The 22,432-nt window shown below is 48.3% G+C and overlaps 1 protein-coding gene across 4 annotated transcripts in view; it reads right to left on the minus strand.

Annotated features, from left to right (window-relative positions):
* Positions 1 to 1,508: 1,508 nt before the first annotated feature.
* Positions 1,509 to 22,432, minus strand: part of itprid2 (ITPR interacting domain containing 2) — a 48,067-nt gene continuing 27,143 nt past the window's right edge. For all 4 annotated transcript variants that reach the window (XM_064976650.1, XM_064976651.1, XM_064976653.1 and 1 more), the window contains 13 exons: positions 22,258 to 22,300; positions 22,003 to 22,101; positions 21,510 to 21,718; positions 15,330 to 15,970; positions 12,098 to 12,158; positions 7,041 to 9,121; positions 5,702 to 5,776; positions 5,400 to 5,527; positions 5,100 to 5,244; positions 4,743 to 4,808; positions 4,021 to 4,464; positions 3,287 to 3,406; positions 1,509 to 3,160 (listed from right to left, as the gene is read on the minus strand). In XM_064976650.1, coding sequence (XP_064832722.1) covers positions 3,299 to 3,406; positions 4,021 to 4,464; positions 4,743 to 4,808; positions 5,100 to 5,244; positions 5,400 to 5,527; positions 5,702 to 5,776; positions 7,041 to 9,121; positions 12,098 to 12,158; positions 15,330 to 15,970; positions 21,510 to 21,718; positions 22,003 to 22,101; positions 22,258 to 22,300 — 4,100 coding nt within the window. In that variant the 3' untranslated portion in view covers positions 1,509 to 3,160; positions 3,287 to 3,298. The remainder of the gene's footprint in view (positions 3,161 to 3,286; positions 3,407 to 4,020; positions 4,465 to 4,742; positions 4,809 to 5,099; positions 5,245 to 5,399; positions 5,528 to 5,701; positions 5,777 to 7,040; positions 9,122 to 12,097; positions 12,159 to 15,329; positions 15,971 to 21,509; positions 21,719 to 22,002; positions 22,102 to 22,257; positions 22,301 to 22,432) is intronic.

Below are 22,432 nucleotides of genomic sequence, written 5' to 3' on the forward strand. Positions count from 1 at the left end.
AAACACAGTACACTGATGTAATGCTCACACCAAGTCCTCTAGTTCTCCAGGAGTCAAAGTGCTGTCCACAGTAAAACCATATAAAGGAAAGCTCTGGAGAAAAGTAATAACCTCAGCAACAGACCTGTTATTTACACCTCGCCAAGTCAGACAGCAAAACACAGGTCTGTGGCTTTCACAAATGGCACCCTTTTCCCTATGTAGTGCACTACTTTCACCAGAGCCCTGGTCATAAGGAGCCATTTGGGATGCAAACCTCAGTGCCCACATGTTGGGACAGTATGTTTTTGCACTGCTGTTAATAGTGCCCATTTATGCTCTGAGGTCATTCTGAGCCTCTAAACACCTACTACCTCTGGGGAATTAAAGGCAGGGGGTGGAGGTATGGAGCAGGCCAGACAGGCGACTCTGGGTGCCACTGCAGTTCAGCATTTAGGGGGAAGGTGATGTTATCAGTTGCATGTTAGTCTGAGTTTCACCAGAAGTACAGAATCTACAGGTATGCATTAAGCATCAAAAAATATCAACATACAGTACCAGTCAAAGGTTTGGACACACTTACTCATTCAAGGATATCTATATATATATATATATATATATATATATATATAAAATATATATATATATATACACACACAAATATTGTACATTGTTGGATAGGGAAGACATCAAATAACATTTTCAAAAGACATTAAATAACACATATGGAATCATGTTGTAACCCAAAAAGTGTTAAAGAAATCAAAATATATTTTAGATTCTTCTAAGCAGCCAGCCTTTGCCTTGACAGCTTTGCACACTCTTGGCATTCTCTCAACCAGCTTCACCTGGAATACTTTTCCAACAGTCTTGGAGTTCCTACATATGCTGAGAACTTGTTGGCTGCTTTTCCTTCACTCTGCAGTCCAACTCATCCCAAACCATCTCAATTGTGTTGAGGTCGGGGGATTGTAGAGGCCAGGTCATCTGATGCAGCACTATCACGAGAGGGGTTTTGATGTACCTGTGCTATCTATTGAGAAACATCATTGAATCCCTTAATGGAATATGTGTAAACTTCCAATGACCACCTCTATCAGCGGTTCATTCTCCTCCTATTCAGACCTCTTATTCTTGAACCACTAGTACAATAGCCTGGTCCCCTGTATCAAATCCCAGAACACACCTCAGAGCCCTACAATAAGCCCTCATGCACAGAGCCAGGTTACCATGGTGATCACAGGCTACATGGGATTTCTCTGCTTTCAAATTAAAGTGGTTTTATTTTTAGTCAAACAAACATTTGAGATGGACGTTGAACAGAGGAGCACACTATGAAAACAATGCTATCAACTCCGCATTAGTGTAGTCTAACTGAAAGTGGCTTTATATATTTGTCTCTACACATTGTCTATTTGGAGACGTCCCATGCTTTCAATATACCTTTTAGAATCCCAATCCCAGATGCAATCTGCTGAAAAGCCCTTTAAAAGCAAAAATATATCACAAATAAAACCACTCCAAATCTATTGAAAATAAATAAATCTTTATTATTTGCTATAGAGACAATCCCTCATGCATCCCAAAATAAAGATAAACAAAATCTGATTAAAAAGAAGCTCCCCATTAGCAGGAAGTAGCCACATGTGGAAATAAATCAGTTAGTAACAATAAATCATTTTGGAAAACAATATAATTAAACATCTGTGGTAAAATAAATGTCTGTTTCATCTTATAATTACAAATCCAGCAGGAAAATACAACATTATAATCCTCACATTTGAAATATAATATACTCATAAATACACAATGATTCTGTCCAAAAGTATGAGCGGGAACAATAGGCTCTATTGACAGTTCTACCAGAGTCTATCAGATGAGATAGACGGTTCATTCTACTCTCCAGTTCAAGACAGAAGTCTCTCTTTTACAGTATCTCTTTCCTCATTCCTTTAAAGAAAATATATCAGGACAAATACATTTAGTGGTTTTAACATCTGTTTAAGATAAGAAATACAGTTAGGAATGTGAACTTGGTTTGTTTTTCACGTGAGACAGTTTTCTAACAAAAACGCGTACATCTGGGTCGGATTCATTAACCACCAAACGGAGGAAAATGGACAAACAGGGAGAGACTTACTGGACTTATTAGTCCAATAAGAAACGTTCATTTAGTTGAAAAATGCTTTTAAACGTTTTCCATTGTTACCCTAATGAACACGACCCAGGACAAAAGTGTGGAATTAATATAATGCATACACTTATCTTCAAGTGGTGCGTTTCAAAAACAGTAGTTTCTACTATTGATCTTTTCAAGTTCAGAGACAGTGAAATGTATTGCACAGTTAGTTCTAGACCTGGGTGCAAATACTTTATCGGAGCATGCCTGGATTAATTCACTAATATAATAGTCCCAAAACAGTAAACCCCACCAATCTGACCCTCCTGGCAGGCAAGAGAAAATGTTCAAAGTACTTCAAAGATTTCAAATAGTATTTGAACCCAGGTCTGGTTCATTCCTCATAGAGGTTGCATTAGAAGAGGGCATGGTCATTTACAGCAGACACTAAACTCCCATACAACCATTATCATCAACCAGGCCTCAAGTCTCCTCAACCTTGGTCATCTTACACCTACAGGACAAGACATGCACTCTGACCCACATCTACGTGCTTAAATACAACCCATACACAACGTCAGAATAATGGCATAGGCCTAACGTAGCATAACGTCACACACAGCCAGGATGGAAAAACAAAATCCTAGAATTAACCTTAAACACATTTTTGCATGTCAAAATAATTTCATTTTGGGTTAATGTTCATGATTGTTTAACAACATAGTTAGTCTTCAGCTAAATAAACACACCAAGTAACATTCTGTGTTTGAAATTGGACCGTTAAGACAGAAGAAGAGTTCACTATAAAAGCAAATATATAGCATCATGTGTCTCCCAGGTCACCAGGCATACGGGTGTTAAGGTACCAGCCACAGTCACACTCTCTGAAGTAGAAACCATAGAAATATAATTCTATTCCTACGGTAGAAACACAGTGTTCACGTAGCTGCCATTATCTCTGTAAATAGTTGAAACAGTGTTAAGGGGTTGTTGGGCTGTTCAGTGCATGGCTTCACCAGTGTTCAGGTTGGGGAGACTACACCAGGCCTCATCAGTGTTCAACTGCAAGAGAAAACAACATTCTTTTAGAAATAGAAGCACCTGCCAAGGGGTATGGGTTGAATTGGAACAGGTCGATCCGGCTTGAAGAACCGATTTATACAACTAATGAATTAATGATATCAAGACCTGTCGTCAAGTTCACAGCGGATATTCTCTGGTCGACACAGGTGATCGTCGTGGAGACACGGCAGCTAGGAGCTCATTGACTATCTCCTGTCGGATCTCATCAGCTAGACTCTCTTTGATCTAAAGCGGGGAGAAGGTACAGAGATGGAACGATGATCAAACACACAAATACTATGAGGACACTAGGGAAAAGTCCATTTCCTGTAGGTTTGATAGCTTAACAAACATAATGGAACACTGTTATTTATTACATTTCTATCTGCAATGTTCTGAAGGTTTCACCTCACTGAAAACCAGGAACATCCTGTACTGAGAGGTGTCAGAGAACAGAGAACTGAGAAAGAACATCTCATCCCTCAGAAGAACTGGGACACTGCCAGACAGTTACATCAGGCCACATGGCTAAGACATAGCCAACAGGATTCAAAAGTTCCAAGTTTCCTTTTGGACCTTTAAAATGTGCTCCATTTGTCCCCTGCCAAGCTCTTAAAATTAGACCAGTAAATTATTTTTCATGTCAATAGCTACGTAATCACCTCTTCTGTCAGCAGAAAAAAGTTTATCCATATCGGCCAAGGACATAATAAAACATGTCCTGGACATTTGGGCAATATTGGCATTCCCTATTCAACAAATACTGTAGGGCAAGGCCAATTTAAGAAGTTCAGGTAAGGAAACTTCTTAATGTTCTCTACTATTCAAAACAGAAACGAAGAACTTCCGGTCTCACAAACCTCCTTGATGAGCTCCTGTAGATTGGAGTTGTCTGCTCTTCCTTCTCCTAGACCACCTCCTCCCTCTTTGCCCCTCTCCTCCAGTAGGTGAGGGTCTACAGCTGCTATCCCTCCTCCAACCTCCTCCTCCTCCTCTCCAGGACCTTGCACTGGCAGTGCCTGGTCTGAGCACTGGGATACCCATGTGGCAGCACCAGGCCGTGGAGGAGGTGCCGGGGTGAGGGAGACGGAAGCCCGGTACATCCCAGTCTTCTGGGGACCTGGGAGGGACAGCTCCGGGGCGTGGGCTGGGCCAGGGTGACGTCCAGAGGACCTCGTTGGACTGGCTGACCTGGAAGAGAGGCCCGAGCTAGGGGTGGGGGCCATGCTAGCTCCACCCTCTGCCCTGCCCTCATAGCCCAGCTCTGTCTGCAGGTACAGCTGCTCCCTCAGCAGGTCTGACATCTGGAAGGGAGAAACCACACCATACATGTCACACAGTGAGGAAAGAAGTGTGACAACAGTAGAACCATAAAATTAGATTGAGTAGTACAGACATTTATTTTCAAGTCAATGCTCTGATGGGTTGACCGGCAGCCATTGACGGTACAAATACTAGGAAGGAAGTAAAAACATTAATTTTTCATTCTATTTCTATGAATAGAGCACACACAATTAACAGGAGGAACAGTCTAGAGGAATGACCTAGAAAAGAACAGTCTTGAGTCAATGCAGGTACTCACCGGCTCCATAGCTCTCAGAGCAGAACTGTTAGACAGGCTGTCCATGCTGTGACCTCTCTTCATACCCTATAGGAGAGAAATATCAACAACACTAATGATACAATATAGGAGAGGAGGGGTAGGTGATGATATGATGGGTGGCTAAACAACAAACAAGAGTAGTGACGTACATGTAGCCTGATGTCAAATGAGAAGAACACAGAGGAACCCACAGTACTGGTGCCAAGTGGAAACATTCATGACAAACCATTTATCAAACATGTTTATGAGTTGAGAAAAGAGACAGAGAGAGAAAGATGGTATCTGCCTGTGTGTGTGTTTGTGCCTGTGTTCCAAGATGTAGTTCCAGGTACTGACCATGCTGTGGCGGTAGAGACTGTGCTGGCTGGCAGAGCGGAGCTGCTCGTTCAGGGTCAGCAGCCGATCCTCCAGCTGGAGCTCTAGTTCCTGCAGCTCCTGTCTCACTTCAGACCGTAGACCCTGCAGCTGCTCCGCCTCCTGCCTGGCAACCACAGACAGAGAGACCACTGTTAACACTGTCTGCCTGCCTGGCAACCACAAACAGACAGATAACAGTGCTAACACTGTGATAGCCAGGCAGGCAGACAGACTATGCCAACATCCGTGTGCTCGCCAGGGTGAGGGCATCGAGCCTACCTCTCGTCGTGACTGAGGTGCTGGTAGACTAAAGCCTGTTGTTTCATCAGGGACAGTTCCAGATCCATCATCTGAGTCCGGAACACATTCAGACTCCTCCTCTTAGCCTGCAGCTCCTGGAGAGAAGTCTGAAGGGAGGAGGAGGGGATGTAGAAGAGGAAGAATATGACTGTGCTGTCAAAGAGGCAGAGATTCTCCTTTATCCTAACCCACATGAGACACACCCACAGGGAGGTTTGAGGACAGAAGTGATAATCATTCGTTTCATTTGTTTAAGAGTGGCAGTTCAGCTGAGTGTATACCTCATACAGTGGCTGGGCAGGTCGCTGAGGGTTGAACATGTTGGAGGGAGTGTCTGCTCCGCGTTCTGATGAATTCTTGAGGGCAGAGAAACCATAGATAAAACACTTAGTCACTGAAACTGTTGCAAACGTCTGTTTGCATTATGGGTGGGATGGAAAGTGAAACAGCATATGATTAATCATTATAGTGCTCACATCAGAGACGAGTTGATAAAACTGCAAAGAGCCTGGCAAAAAGTTGTATAACACCTATGTACCTATGGTTCCCCTCTTTCCACTGGGATTCTCTGCCTCTAACCCTATTACAGGGGCTGAGTCACTGGCTTACTGAGGCTCTCTCATGCCGTCCCAGGAAGGGGTGCGTCACCCGAGTGGGTTGATTCACTGATGTGGTCATCCTGTCTGGGTTGGTGCCCCCCCCTTGGGTTGTGCCATGGCGGAGATCTTTGCGGGCTATACTCAGCTTTGTCTCAGGATGGTAAGTTGGTGGTTGAAGATATCCCTCTAGTGGTGTGGGGGCTGTGCTTTGGCAAAGTGGGTGGGGTTATATCCTTCCTGTTTGGCCCTGTCCGGAGGTGTCCTCGGATGGGGCCACAGTGTCTCCTGACCCCTCCTGTCTAAGCCTCCAGTATTTATGCTGCAGTAGTTTATGTGTCGGGGGGCTGGGGTCAGTTTGTTATATCTGGAGTACTTCTCCTGTCCAATTCGGTGTCCTGTGTGAATCTAAGTGTGCGTTCTCTAATTCTCTCCTTCTCTCTCTCGGAGGACCTGAGCCCTAGGACCATGCCCCAGGACTACCTGACATGATGACTCCTTGCTGTCTCCAGTCCACCTGGCCGTGCTGCTGCTCCAGTTTCAACTGTTCTGGCTTATTATTATTCGACCATGCTGGTCATTTATGAACATTTGAACATCTTGGCCATGTTCTTGGACTGGTCACCCCACATATAATTCTCTTTCTCTCTCGGAGGAGGTTCATGATGACTCCTTGCTGTCCCCAGTCCACCTGGCCGTGCTGCTGCTCCAGTTTCAACTGTTCTGCCTTATTATTATTCGACCATGCTGGTCATTTATCTCTGTTATAATCTCTACCGGCACAGCCAGAAGAGGACTGGCCACCCCACATAGCCTGGTTCTTCTCTAGGTTTCTTCCTAGGTTTTGGCCTTTCTAGGGAGTTTTTCCAAACCACCGTGCTTCTACACCTGCATTGCTTGCTGTTTGGGGGTTTAGGCTGGGTTTCTGTACAGCACTTTGAGATATCAGCTGATGTACGAAGGGCTATATAAATAAATTTGATTTGATTTTGATTTGATGTAGTTTGTGGTTGTTTTCTCTCACCTGAGCCAAGTTCTGCACAGTTCCTCTGATGTCGTGAAGGACCCTTCTCAGTTGCATCTCAGTGGTAGACAGGGCTGGGGGAAGACGGGAGGTTGTAGCCATAGGGTCATGAGGGTATGGGATCAGAGGGTGGTGGCCCAAATATGGAGTACTATATGGTCCTCCATAGGGGGCAGTAGAGAGATGAGGCAGGTTGGAAGGTGTGTTTGAAGGGTTAGAGTAAGAGCTATGGGCAGTATAAGGATTGTTGCTGGTTAGCTCATTGTAGGATCCACTATAGGGGTTACCGTTGTAGTTATGGTAAGTTGAACTGAAGGGGGCACTAAGGGGTGGGGTGTTACAGGAGGAGCTGTACAGGGAACATGGGAAGTTGTGTGGAAGAAGGTTACCCATGTTGTTAGTGTATGGAGCACTAGAAGGAGGACAGTTATGGGCCACATGATGGGGTAAGGTGGGAGCTGTGTGCTGGGGAAGGTTAGGTACACTACCATATGGATGGGTAGGGAGGCTATGGAGGGTGTGGTGGTGGTGGGTGGAGGGCTGATACTGGAACAAGTTGGGGATACTGCCATGGGGTAGGGTGGGACTATTGTGGTCGGACAAGTAGGGATTAGGGTTGCTGTATTGGGCTAGGTTGGGGACACTGCCATGGGGCAAAGTGGGGTTGTACTGGGCTGGGTTAGGGTTGTTGTGCTGAGCAAGGTTGTGTTGAGTAAGGTTAGGTTGATTGTGTTGGACTAGGTAGTGCTGTGTTAGGTTGGAGTTAGGGTTGATGTGCTGGGTGAGGTTAGGGTTATTGAAGTGGGCCAGGTTATGCTGGGTGAGGTTAGGGTTATTGAAGTGGGCCAGGTTACGTTGGGTAAGGTTAGGGTTATTGAAGTGGGCCAGGTTACGTTGGGTAAGGTTAGGTACGCTACAGGTGCTCCAGGCATGGTGGTGCTCCCCCAAAGGCCTCTCTCCCCACTCAGGAGGGGGGCTGTGGCTGTGCAGTGAGACGGTTGAGCGGGTCAGGTGGCGGGGGATGGCCAGGGGGTAAGGGGGCAACCTGCCCTGAAGGCCTCTCAGTTCACCATCTCTTTGTAGCCCGGGGCCATGCGATATCTCGGTCCCTCTGTTGATAATCAAGGTAGAGAGGCAGCTTTCTCTCCTCTGACACCCATCTTCAACAACCTCCTCCTCCTCCTCCTCCTCCTCCTCTTCCACGATGGACCCCACCTCCTCCTCCTCCTCTTCTGGGGTGTATTGGTAGGAGAAGGCTGGCTGGGTGCAGTGCCTGACTGTACCCTGGCCAAACTGGATCCTGACAGAGGAGACCACACGGGAGGGGATGAGGAGGGAGGTAGGCAGGGATCGGGACCTCGTCAGGGGGGCTCGTCTCCTGAACAGATCCCTGGCTGTCAACTTCCCCTCCATCCGGTGACCCTGGAGGCCTGAGGACAAGGCCCTCTGCTGGGCCCTGTGAAGGGCCCCTTGGACCCTGGTTGAGGCACCTAGGCTAGGGCAACTGGCGCTAGGGCTGGGGGTTCTGGCTTCCATCTCCACCTTGTCAGGCACACTCTCCCTGGCTGGGGCACCAGAAGAGCTACAGTCTGGTGCCGGGACAGAACCATGATCTTCTATAGAACCAGGATCATCTTCCACGTGAAGCTCAGCAGTACAGTAAGTCTCACGAGTTAACTGAACAGAAGCAGCTTCCTCAGCAGTGTTATGCTTCTGGTCCTGCTCTGAGTCTTGGGCCACCTCTCTGTCTCCTTGTTTAGCTAACTGATGGGTGGTGTACTGTGGCACTTCCTGTTGCTCCTCCTCCCCCCCATTAGGGCTCCGACTCCTCCTTCCGTCTGCCACAAGTTGTTTCTGTCCCTCCTCCTCCCCCTCCTCCTCCCCCTGCAGCCTCCCAAAGGCAGGGTGTTCCAGCGCTAGAGGAGTGGTCCCCTCCCCAGCGTGAGACGTCACTGTGGTCTCACTGTCACAGCTGTCCGAGCTCTCCTGTACCTTTAGATAGTTAGCTGAGCCGTCAGTAGAAGGGTCCTCTGCAAAGCCACTACTGTCTGACTGCTGGCTGGCTGTTCTTAGTAGTTGCTCTGTAATGGACAGAGGGAGGGAGAGAAAGTGAGAGAGAATTAAAAGAAGATGTCAGAGTGTAAGAAGAACCATCAATCTGGGTTTAAACAAAACAAATAATTTAACAATTCACAGTGTAGAGTCAAACATGTGTTCCATCAGTATATTTGCAACACAGTGAGATAACACACTTGTAATCCCTCTATAAAAGGTGTATTATACACCAGAGGGTAGACTTGATCAGCTCCAAATCAAATGACATGTCACATGCGCCGAATACAACAGGTAGACCTTACAGTGAAATGCTTACTTACAAGCCCTTAACCAACAATGCAGTGAAGAAAATAGTTAAGAGTAAAAGTAAAAAATTAACAATAACGAGGATATATACAGGGGGTACCAAGTCAATGTGTGGCGTTACAGGTTAGCTGAGGTAATATTTACATGTAAGTAGGGGTAAATAAACAGGTATAAACAAATAGGTAATAAACAGAAAGTAGCAGCAGCGTAAAAAAGGGTTTGGGGGGTGTGTCAAATCAAAGTTTATTTGTCACATGCGCTGAATACAATACAACATTTCACCTTACAGTGAAATGCTTACTTACAGGCTCTAACCAATGGTGCGGGGGATAAAAAGAAGGTGTGTGTGTGTAGGTAAGTAAAGAAACGCAAATAGTCCGGGTAACCATTTGGTTACCTGTTTAGGAGTCTTATGGCTTGGGGGTAAAAACTGTTGAGAAGCCTTTTTGTCCGAGACTTGATGCTCCGGTACCACTTGCCGTGTGGTAGCAGAGAGAACAGTCTATAACGAGGGTGGCTGGAATCTTTGGTCATTTTTAGAGTCTTCCTCTGACACCGCCTGGTATAGAGGTCGTGGATGGCAGGAATTTTGGCCCCAGTGATGTACTGTGCAGTACGCACTACCCTCTGTAGCGCCTTGCAGTCGGAGGCCGAGCAGTTGCCATACCAGGCGATGATGCAACCAGTCAGGATGCTCTCGATGGTGCAGCTGTAAAAACCTTTGAGAATCTGGTGACCCATGCCTAATCTTTTCAGTCTCCTGAGGGGGTATAGGTGTTGCCCTGCCCTCTTCATGACTGTCTTAGTGTCTTTAGACCATGATAGTTTATTGGTGGTGTGGACACCAAGGAACTTGAAGCTCTCAACCTGCTCCACTACAGCCCCGTCGATGAGAATGGGGGCGTGCTCAGCCCTCCTTCACCTGTAGTCCACTATCATCTCCTTTGTCTATCACGTTGAGGAAGAGGTTGTTGTCCTGGTAGCACACTGCCAGTTCTCTGATCTCCTCCCTATAGGCTGTCTCCTCGTTGTCGGTGATCAGGCCTACCACCGTTGTGTCGTCTGCAAACTTTAATGATGGTGTTGGAGTCGTGCTTGGCCACGCAGTCATGGGTGAACAGAGAGAATAGGAGGGGACTAGCACGCACCCCAGAGGAGCCCCGTGTTGAGGATCAGAGTGGCAGATTTGTTTCCTACCTTCACCACCTGGGGGCAGCCCATCAGGAAGTCCAGGATCCAGTTGCAGAAGGAGGTATTCAGTCCCAGGGTCCTTAGCTTAGTGATGAGCTTTGAGGACACTATGGGGTTGAATGCTGAGCTGCAGTCAATGAACAGCATTCTCACGTAGGTGTTCCTTTTGTCCTGGTGGGAAAGGGCAGTGTGGAGTGCAGTCTCCAGGGTAGAGTCCCGCTCCTTGAAAGCCGGCAGCTCTACCCTTTAGCTCAGTGCAGATGTTACCTGTAATCCATGGCTTCTGGTTGGGGTATGTACGTACGGTCACTGTGGGGATGACATTGTCGATGCACTTATTGATGAAGACAATGACCGATGTGGTGTACTCCACAATGCCATCGGATGAATCCCGGAACATATTCCAGTCAGTGCTAACAAAACAGTCCCGTAGCTTAGCATCTGCGTCATCTGACCACTTCCAAATTGAGCGAGTTACTGGTACTTCCTGCTTTAGTTTTTGCTTGTAAGCATAAATCAGGAGAATAGAGTTATGGTCAGATTTGTGAAATGGAGGATGAGGGAGAACTTTGTACGTGTCTCTGTGTGTGGAGAAAAGGTGGTCTGGTTGCACATGTAAAATGCTGGTAGAAATAGATTTAAGTATCCCTGCATTAAAGTTCCTGGCCACTAGGAGCCCTGCCTCTGGATGAGCATCTTCTCGTTTGCTTATGGCCTTATACAGCTTGTTGAGTGCGGTCTTAGTGCCAGCATCGGTTTGCGATGGTAAATTGACAGCTATGAAAAATAGATGAAAACTATTTGTAAATATTGTAGTCTGGAGTATAGTGATTCCCTAAAGAGCACACCCCTGAGGATTTACGTTGTTATCATGGTCAGTCGGGAAAGAAACATGCTTAGTGGTTACACAAGGTTTTTATCTACAAACGGCCCTCTGTTTTAGATGGGTCACCCACTTGTAATGGATTGTCATGGGGCCATGTGTTCTAAGTACCAATGTTCTTAGAAATAAAAGCTAAATTAAACTTAATTCAATCAGCATAATGAAGATGCATCCCTAAATATCTACCCTCCTCTTCCCTGACTTCACTAATCTAAAACGTATGCTATAATTTATTATCGGTGAACAAAACTGGACAGGAAAGACCTGTGTCTTTTTTTGTACAAGTATCTTTTGTACAAGAATTTTTTGTCTAAAAGGTCACTATGGAACATTTCATCAGAGTACACTGAAGCTAGAAAATATTTAATTACCTGCCATAAGACACAATTATTTCATATTTGAGAGATGGGTGATTATGACCAGTTAACTAATTCTACTGATAAAGCAGAGAGCATTGTTTTTATGTCATAATGTGATTATTCATATTAGTGGACATCCACTATGGAAAGTTCAGGAACACTTTGCATTCAGCTAAAAAGGTATACTGTTTTATGACTTGTTATAAGCATGTATGAGCCTCTATAATGTGTAATAAGGTATATAATATGCAGGCCAGACTCACCACTGCCAGCTCTAGAGGTGCTGTGTGTCCCAGGTAAAGCTTCATCCTCATTACTCTGGACCTGAAAGACACACACAGAGTGAAAGACATACACAGAGTGAAAAAGACACACACACAGAGCGAAAGACACACACACACAGAGCGAAAGACACACACACAGACAGAGCGAGAGAGAGACACACACACAGAGCGAGAGAGAGACACACACACAGACAGAGACACAGAGCGAGAGACAGACACACACACACACACGAGAGAGAGCGACACACAGACACAGAGAGACACACACACAGAGCGAGAGAGAGACACACAGAGACACACACACAGACACAGAGAGACAGACACACACACAGAGCGAGAGAGCGAGAGACACACACACACACACAGAGCGAGACACACACACACACACAGAGCGAGAGACACACACACACACAGAGCGAGAGACACACACACACACAGAGCGAGAGAGACACACACACACACACACACAGAGCGAGAGAGACACACACACACACACACACAGAGCGAGAGAGACACACACACACACACACACAGAGCGAGAGAGAGACACACACACACACAGAGCGAGAGACACACACACACACAGAGCGAGAGAGACACACACACAGACACAGAGCGAGAGAGACACACACACAGACACAGAGCGAGAGAGACACACACACAGACACAGAGCGAGAGACACACACACAGACAGAGCGAGAGAGACACACACACAGACAGAGCGAGAGAGACACACACACAGACAGAGCGAGAGAGACACACACACAGACAGAGCGAGAGAGACACACACACAGAGCGAGAGACAGACACACACACACAGAGCGAGAGACACACACACACACACACAGAGAGAGAGAGACACACACACACACACAGAGCGAGAGACACACACACACACACACAGAGCGAGAGACACACACACACACACAGAGCGAGAGAGACACACACACACACACACAGAGCGAGAGAGACACACACACACACACACAGAGCGAGAGAGACACACACACACACAGAGCACACACACACACAGAGCGAGAGACACAGACACACACACACACACACACAGAGCGAGAGAGAGACACACACACACACACACAGAGCGAGAGAGACACACACACACACACAGAGCGAGAGAGACACACACACACACACAGAGCGAGAGAGACACACACACACACAGACAGAGCGAGAGAGACACACACACACACACAGAGCGAGAGAGACACACACACACACAGATCGAGAGACAGACACAGACAAACACACACACAGAGCGAGAGACAGACACACACAGACAGAGCGAGAGAGACCCACACACACACACACAGACACACACACAGACAGAGACAGAGAGACAGACACACACACAGACACAGACACACACACAGAGCGAGAGAGACACACACACAGAGCGAGAGACAGACACACACACAGAGCGAGAGACAGACACACACACAGAGCGACAGACACACACACACACAGACACACACACAGAGCGAGAGAGACCCACACACACACAGAGCGAGAGAGAGACACAGACAGAGCGAGAGACAGACACACACACAGAGCGAGAGACAGACACACACACAGAGCGAGAGACAGACACACACACAGACACAGACACACACACAGAGCGAGAGAGACACACACACAGAGCGAGAGACAGACACACACACAGAGCGAGAGACACACACAGACGAGAGACACACACACAGCGAGAGAGAGACACACACACACACAGAGCGAGAGAGACCACACACACACAGACGAGAGACAGACACACACAGAGCAGACAGAGAGACAGACACACACACAGCGAGAGACACACAGACACAGACACACACACAGAGCGAGAGACAGACACACACACAGAGCGAGAGACAGACACACACACACACACACAGAGCGAGAGACAGAGAGCGAGAGACAGACACACACACAGAGCGAGAGACAGACACACACACAGAGCGAGAGAGACACACACAGAGCGAGAGACAGACACACACAGAGCGAGAGAGACAGACACACACACACACAGAGCGAGAGACACACACACACACACAGAGCAGAGACAGACACACACACAGAGCGAGAGAGAGACACAGACAGAGAGAGACAGACACACACACAGAGCGAGAGACAGACACACACACAGAGCGAGAGACAGACACACACACAGAGCGAGAGACAGACACACACACAGAGCGAGAGACAGACACACACACAGAGCGAGAGACAGACACACACACAGAGCGAGAGACAGACACACACAGAGCGAGAGACAGACACACAGAGCGAGAGACAGACACACAGAGCGAGAGACAGACAGACACACACACACACACAGAGCGAGAGACAGACAGACACACACACACAGAGCGAGAGACAGACAGACACACACACACAGAGCGAGAGACAGACACACACACACACACACACAGAGCGAGAGACAGACACACACACCACACACACTTACATCTATGGTGTGGTAAAACAAAGACCAAAAAATACTACACTATTATTATTACATCAGGTCGCAGTGATATTAACAAAGTCCTATTTTAAACTTGAGATCTATGCCTTTTTCCCCCCTCAGGACATTTCTACACAGACACACTTCTGATACATACACCCCCTCCAGTTACCGGAGCTATAACAACCCTGTTCTGTAAGATCTGGAGAGGAGGGGAAAACTGCAGATCGAGCCACAATAACAACAGCCTCCAGGGTCGTCCATATGCTCTCTCTTACGATTCTAACTTATTTATAAGCTTAAGTTCGTGTCCTTTTTTTTCTCACAATATCTGCTAGGACAGCTAAAACCAGGATTGTGGGAAACACAATCAAGCGATGAAAGATAAGAAAATACAACTTTGTATTGAACTGAGGGCAGTATTACGATCAAAATTGAACCCCCTGCTCAACCCGTAAGCAACCCCAAACAAAACAAACGTTGCATTGAACTGAGAGGGCAGTATAAAGAAGCTCAGCCAAGAATTGAACCCCCTCTCCTCAACTCTGTGTTTGTGCAGACTATTCTACCTCCATCTCAAACTGGGAGGACGGTAATGCTAAGTCTAGAATTGAACCCCTCTGCCCAACCTTCTGTGTGCAGTCAAAACTCATACTGAACTGGAAAGGCAGGAGAACAGTACAACTAAGCCAAGAATTGAACCCTGCCTCAAACCTTGTGTGAGTATAGCCCTACCTCTTCCATCTCAAAGGAGTCCTTGGTCTGTGTGCGGAGGTGGGCGATGTGAGGGTTGGGCAGCAGGCTGTAGTTAGGTTCTTTGTCTGGGGTCGATGTGATTGTTCGCTGGCCCTTCAGTTGAATGTCTTGGTGCTCTTTCTCCAAGTCAGCCTCGTTGGACAGGCTAAGGTCACCCCCCTGGGTCAATGCCTGGTCATCTCCATTGACACTTAGGGTGGCCTCAGTGCTGCCTCCAGAGTGGCTCTCCTCAGTCACAGTGGCCAGAGATGGAGAGTCCTTCTTCCTAAAGGCCTTCTGCTTGAGCTCACCCTTATGGTCGGAGTCAGCTGTGACGGCGCTGTCCCCTGTACCTGGACTCACATGGTCTGACAGTTTCTCTGTCGGAGACAGGGCTGTGATTGTAGGAGCACCCCCCTCCCCCAACCCACCCAGCAGGTTGTGTTTAGTGATTGTCTTCTTCAGGATCTTGGCTGCGTTCAGGGCTGAGTTGTTCCTCCTCAGAGGAGAAGGAGGGACGATGGTGAGCGGTTCCCCATCCAGGCTGCAGATCTTCTGGACGGGCTGGCCGGAGACCTGGGAGTAGAGATGGAAGAACTCGTTGGCCACCGTGGTCAGGACCTCGATCTGACGGAAACGACCTTTGGGGGGGGGAGAGGAAACTAGAATTAAAATACAAGCTTTGGGGAAAGAATAAGACTTGATCAACTTGATAAAGAGAGGAAACTAATAGAAACGAGCTAGGTAGTCCCCAGAAGGCCTGGGAATATGTCCCCTCTTACAGCAGCAGATTCAGCCCTCATCACGGGTTAGTTTGGAGGATGGAAGACAACGCTGCATCCTGACGTTAATACCAGCCCCATGGGCACAGATAGGCATAGCCTGTCACAGGCAGGGCAACCATAACTCCCTTGAACCATCATTGCAATGACATTGAAGAGAACAAACCTTCCCACATTTACAGTGTGTCATAAACGACATGATAACGCAATAGTCCGAGTGACTAAGTACGCCAGTCACCATGATATCTATCCCCACCACATGCATGTAAGCGACTAACATACTTCTGCAAGTAAGTAACCAACACTTCCTCTGGCCATTATCTCTCTGAGCGCAGAACACATTCTCTTCCTGATTCCTGACCACGGCTGACTCCACAGAAGAAAACAGAAGTAGGAAGTGAAATTTCACAAGGCCTTTATATTTATTATGAGAGCACCATCCCTTTTAGCTGCTCACAGCCAGAACCCCAGGGATGTTCTCAGGGAGAGAAAACAGGACTTACATAAGAAAAATCAACATGACATTGAAGAGAAGAGGGCCGTTCCAGGACTTTGAGCTGCTAACGACAGTACATGTTGGAACATCACTGAGACAGACAGCAGCATAAGAATTCTACATTCCAGGGCCTGAACCTTCTGAGGATGCTCACTGATCTATGATCCCTAGAACCCTTAGAAGTTGTGACTTGTAAATCCCTGCAGAGCTGCCTGTGCTCAGTGTGCTGTAAGTCAAGTCAGTCCACTGTTCTGAAACAGAAACAGCAGGGCCTCCAGTTAGTGGGGCTGCTGCAGCGCAACAACAACTCAATAGGTAGACCACAAAAACTCCTCACATTAACTTAACGGAGGGGTGAAACTTCAAAAAGGATTGAAAAGACAGTTACTCATCCCCCCTTTTAAAATCTAATCTAGACCAGATGAAGATGAAACTGACTCGAGAGCTACTGCAACAACAGCGCTTCCTGGGCCTCGGTCCAGCAGTTTAAAAACAACAAGAGAGTGCTGTTACAAGGCTGAGGCCACTCTCTGTCCCCTTCCTGTTCCTCTCTGGCTGACCAGCCAGGGTGCAGAGTGGCTACTTTGTCCCCGACTCAGATCTCACACACAGCTCGGGCTCTGACAGCAGGAGTTATGCCAATATGGGTCTATAAAGAGTAAAGCGGACGGTGCATGGTGCTGTGTGCTCTGGCAGAGTGAACAGACCCAGGACCAATGTGTGTGAGGCCCGATGTGAGCAGAGTACAGAGAAGAATCAGGTCCTCCACTCCATCTCGTTTTGGGGGTGTCCTAAATGGCACCATATATAGTGCAGTACTTTTGACCAGGGCCCACAGGGAGGGCTCTGGTCGAAAGTAGGGCACTATATAGGGAATAGGGTGCCATTTGTGAGGTAGACCCTGTCTCTCTCTCTGCCACTCTGGTCACCACATTGTTTGCCCAATAGAAGACAAAGTCTTCCTTGTGCTGTGGCTCTGTTCACCCAGCTGCACAGGAATGGGCCCTCACACTCACCATCCCAGCTTCCAGCCCAGGCCCCCAGATCTACATGCTCGTTTGGCAGACAGAAGCTAAATCTGCCAAGAGGAAGAGGAGAACAAGAAACCTACCCACAATGCAATGGCTTGGTGGGAACAGAACCCATTGACTGATGGTGTGCCATTGATTATTACACCACCTACAAAGATACCAGACTACCCCTACATGTAACTAGGGCTGGGAATTACCAGGGACCTCACCATACCATATTATCACCATACTTAGGTGCCGGTATGATGTGTTGCTTTTCTCCATTCAATACGTATTGCGATTTGATACTACGATTTTATGGTGATTTGATGTTCCAAACATATTGCTCACTATATGTCTGAGAAAATGAGTTTTGATCAGTCATGGAAATAAGTGCTAAAAACATCTTGGCTCAATATTTAAAAAATAAATGAAGAACACGCTGTAGGGAGAAATATTCTGGAGCAGGTACCATCACCCAGTCAAACACTACCAACATCCCCACCACCGTACCGTCACCCAGTCAAACACTCCCAACATCCCCACCACCGTACCGTCACCCAGTCAAACACTCCCAACATCCCCACCACACCACCGTACCGTCACCCAGTCAAACACTACCAACATCCCCACCACACCACCGTCACCCAGTCAAACACTCCCAACATCCCCACCACACCACCAGTCAAACACTACCCATCACCCAGTCAAACACTACCAACATCCCCACCACCACCACCAGTCAAACACTACCCATCACCCAGTCAAACACTACCAACATCCCCATCCACCACCACCATCACCAGTCAAACACTCCCAACATCCCCACCACACCACCGTACCGTCACCCAGTCAAACACTCCCAACATCCCCACCACACCATCACCCAGTCAAACACTACCAACATCCCCACCACACCACCGTACCATCACCCAGTCAAACACTCCCAACATCCCCACCACACCACCGTACCAACCGTCACCCAGTCAAACACTACCAACATCCCCACCACACCACCGTACCATCACCCAGTCAAACACTACCAACATCCCACCACACCACCGTACCCTCACCCAGTCAAACACTACCAACAAACACATCACCCAGTCAAACACTCCCAACATCCCCACCACACCACCGTACCATCACCCAGTCAAACACTCCCAACATCCCCACACCCACACCACCCAGTCAAACACTACCAACATCCCCACCACACCACCAGTCACCCAGTCAAACACTACCAACATCCCCACCACACCACCACCGTCACCCAGTCAAACACCCAACATCCCCCCACACCACCGTACCGTCACCCAGTCAAACACTCCCAACATCCCCACACCACCACCACCCAGTCAAACACTCCCAACATCCCCACCACACCACCGTACCGTCACCCAGTCAAACACTACCAACATCCCCACCACACCACCACCACCCAGTCAAACACTACCAACATCCCCACCACACCACCGTACCAATCACCCAGTCAAACACCCAACATCACCAACACCCAGTCAAACACTACCAACATCCCCACCACACCACCGTACCCATCACCCAACATACCAACATCCCCCCACACCACCGTACCATCACCCAGTCAAACACTACCAACATCCCCACCACACCACCCAGTCAAACACTACCAACATCACCCAGTCAGTCAAACACTCCCAACATCCCCACCACACCACCACCCAGTCAAACACTACCAACATCCCCACCACACCACCGTACCATCACCCAGTCAAACACTACCAACATCCCCACCACACCACCGTACCGTCACCCAGTCAAACACTCCCAACATCCCCACCACACCACCGTCACCCAGTCAAACACTCCCAACATCCCCACCACACCACCGTACCGTCACCCAGTCAAACACTCCCAACATCCCCACCACACCACCGTACCGTCACCCAGTCAAACACTCCCAACATCCCCACCACACCACCACCCAGTCAAACACTACCAACATCCCCACCACACCACCCAGTCAAACACTCCCAACATCCCCACCACACCACCATCACCCAGTCAAACACTCCCAACATCCCCACCACACCACCACCCAGTCAAACACTCCCAACATCCCCACCACACCACCATCACCCAGTCAAACACTCCCAACATCAAACACTCACCCAGTCAAACATCCCAACATCCCCACCACACCACCAGTCAAACACTACCAACATCCCCACCACACCACCCATCACCCAGTCAAACACTACCAACATCCCCACCACACCACCCATACCATCACCCAGTCAAACACTACCAACATCCCCACCACACCACCGTACCATCACCCAGTCAAACACTACCAACATCCCCACCACACCACCGTACCATCACCCAGTCAAACACTACCAACATCCCCACCACACCATCACCCAGTCAAACACTACCAACATCCCCACCATCACCCAGTCAACCAGTCAAACACTACCAACATCCCCACCGTACCATCACCCAGTCAAACACTACCAACATCCCCACCGTACCATCACCCAGTCAAACACTACCAACATCCCCACCACACCACCGTACCATCACCCAGTCAAACACTACCAACATCCCCACCACACCACCGTACCATCACCCAGTCAAACACTACCAACATCCCCACCACACCACCGTACCGTCACCCAGTCAAACACTCCCAACATCCCCACCACACCACCACCCAGTCAAACACTACCAACATCACCAACCATCACCCAGTCAAACACTCCCAACATCCCGACCACACCACCGTACCATCACCCAGTCAAACACTACCAACATCCCCACCACACCCTCACCCAGTCAAACACTACCAACATCCCCACCACACCACCGTACCATCACCCAGTCAAACACTACCAACATCCCCACCACACCACCGTACCATCACCCAGTCAAACACTACCAACATCCCCACCACACCCCGTACCATCACCCAGTCAAACACTACCAACATCCCCACCACACCACATCACCCAGTCAAACACACCAACATCCCCACCACACCACCGTACCATCACCCAGTCAAACACTACCAACAACCATCACCCAGTCAAACACACCAACATCCCCACCGTACCATCACCCAGTCAAACACTACCAACATCCCCATCACCCAGTCAAACCACCAACATCCCCACCACACCACCGTACCATCACCCAGTCAAACACTACCAACATCCCCACCACACCACCATCACCCAGTCAAACACTACCAACATCACCCAGTCAAACACTACCAACATCCCCACCACACCACCGTACCGTCACCCAGTCAAACACTACCAACATCCCCACCACACCACCATCACCCAGTCAAACACTACCAACACACCACCGTCAAACACTACCATCACCCAGTCAAACACTACCAACATCCCCACCCACACCCATCACCCAGTCAAACACTACCAACATCCCCACCGTACCATCACCCATTCAAACACTACCAACATCCCCACCGTACCATCACCCAGTCAAACACTACCAACACCCCCACCGTACCATCACCCATTCAAACACTACCAACATCACCCAGTCAAACACTACCAACATCCCCACCACACCCCACCGTGCACCACCCAGTCAAACACTACCAACATCACCCCCAGTCAAACACTACCAACATGCTCAACACCCTGCTGACACTTTCTATTCATTTTCCTTCATCACTACCAGTTTGTCTGCATGTACGTAGGTTGTACATTGTTGTCTGTCTGGACCATTTTATAGCAGTGAACAGCAATATGAGCAGTGTTTTCACAGCTCGAAGAAAGCTAGAGAAACAGACAGAGAGCAAGGAAGACACACAAAGCGAGGTATAAAGCTGGAGACGCACAAAGTATATGAGAAAAAAGCAAGTTAAAGCTGGTACTTGTCAGGGCATAGTTGGGGTTCTCCATCTCCATGCGTTGCAGCTGTGCTCCCAGATAGACCTTGATGTCGATGCCCTTAGCTCCGGAGGAGCCGTTGAAGAAGCGCGGGGGGATCTTAGAGGCAATGTCCGGCTCCTCCCGGCCGAACCCCAGGTTATACAGGATCTCTTCTGGATCTTCTTCATAGAGGTCCAACAACTCAGACACACTGGACAGAACACACAAACCATGTATTACAGGACTCCAAGTATGAAAGCATATATAACAGCACTCTACAGCAAATGATGTAGCTAGTGAGGTTAAGTCAAATGAAAAACCTGAGCTTTAACAGAGTACATCTGGCTAAAATCAGACCCAATATTGTATTAAACTTGATCTATTATATGTGCTTTTCAGTTTTTCTTGAGACCTGAACTGAAATGTCCCAGTTACAGGGATTGTCATCCCCAAACCACAGCTCTTGGCTCAGGGCCTGTCTACTTGTCTGCTCACCTGGACACAGTGGTGCTGCTCTTCCCTGATCCTGTTGAGTTCATACTCCTGCCTTTCTGCCGGAACTGGCTCCTCTTGTCCTTCGCAGGCATTCCATAGCTGAAGAGCAGAGTGGGCATGCAGTGATCAGTTCACGAGTCACACCACAGCCACAGGCAGTAAGACTACTGCATAAGACTGGACTGAGGGTGGTGAGAACTGAGGGGGGTGAGGAGTGGCCAATAGCATAAAGGGGGGTCTCACAGTCTCACTTACCAGGGTGTCTCTGCTTTGGCACTGTTGGGCTGAAGGTGGTTGGCTGCAGGGAGGTTAAAGAGAGAGGGAGGGAGAAGGAAAGAGGGGGAAGAGAGAGTGGGGGAAGGAGGGAGGGAGAGAGAGGAAGATAGAGTTGAATACAGGAGCTTTGTATGCTGCTGTGTGCTTTGGTCAA

This window comes from Oncorhynchus masou, chromosome 10, assembly GCF_036934945.1.
Source record: "Oncorhynchus masou masou isolate Uvic2021 chromosome 10, UVic_Omas_1.1, whole genome shotgun sequence".
In the NCBI taxonomy this organism is placed as follows: Eukaryota; Metazoa; Chordata; class Actinopteri; order Salmoniformes; family Salmonidae; genus Oncorhynchus; species Oncorhynchus masou.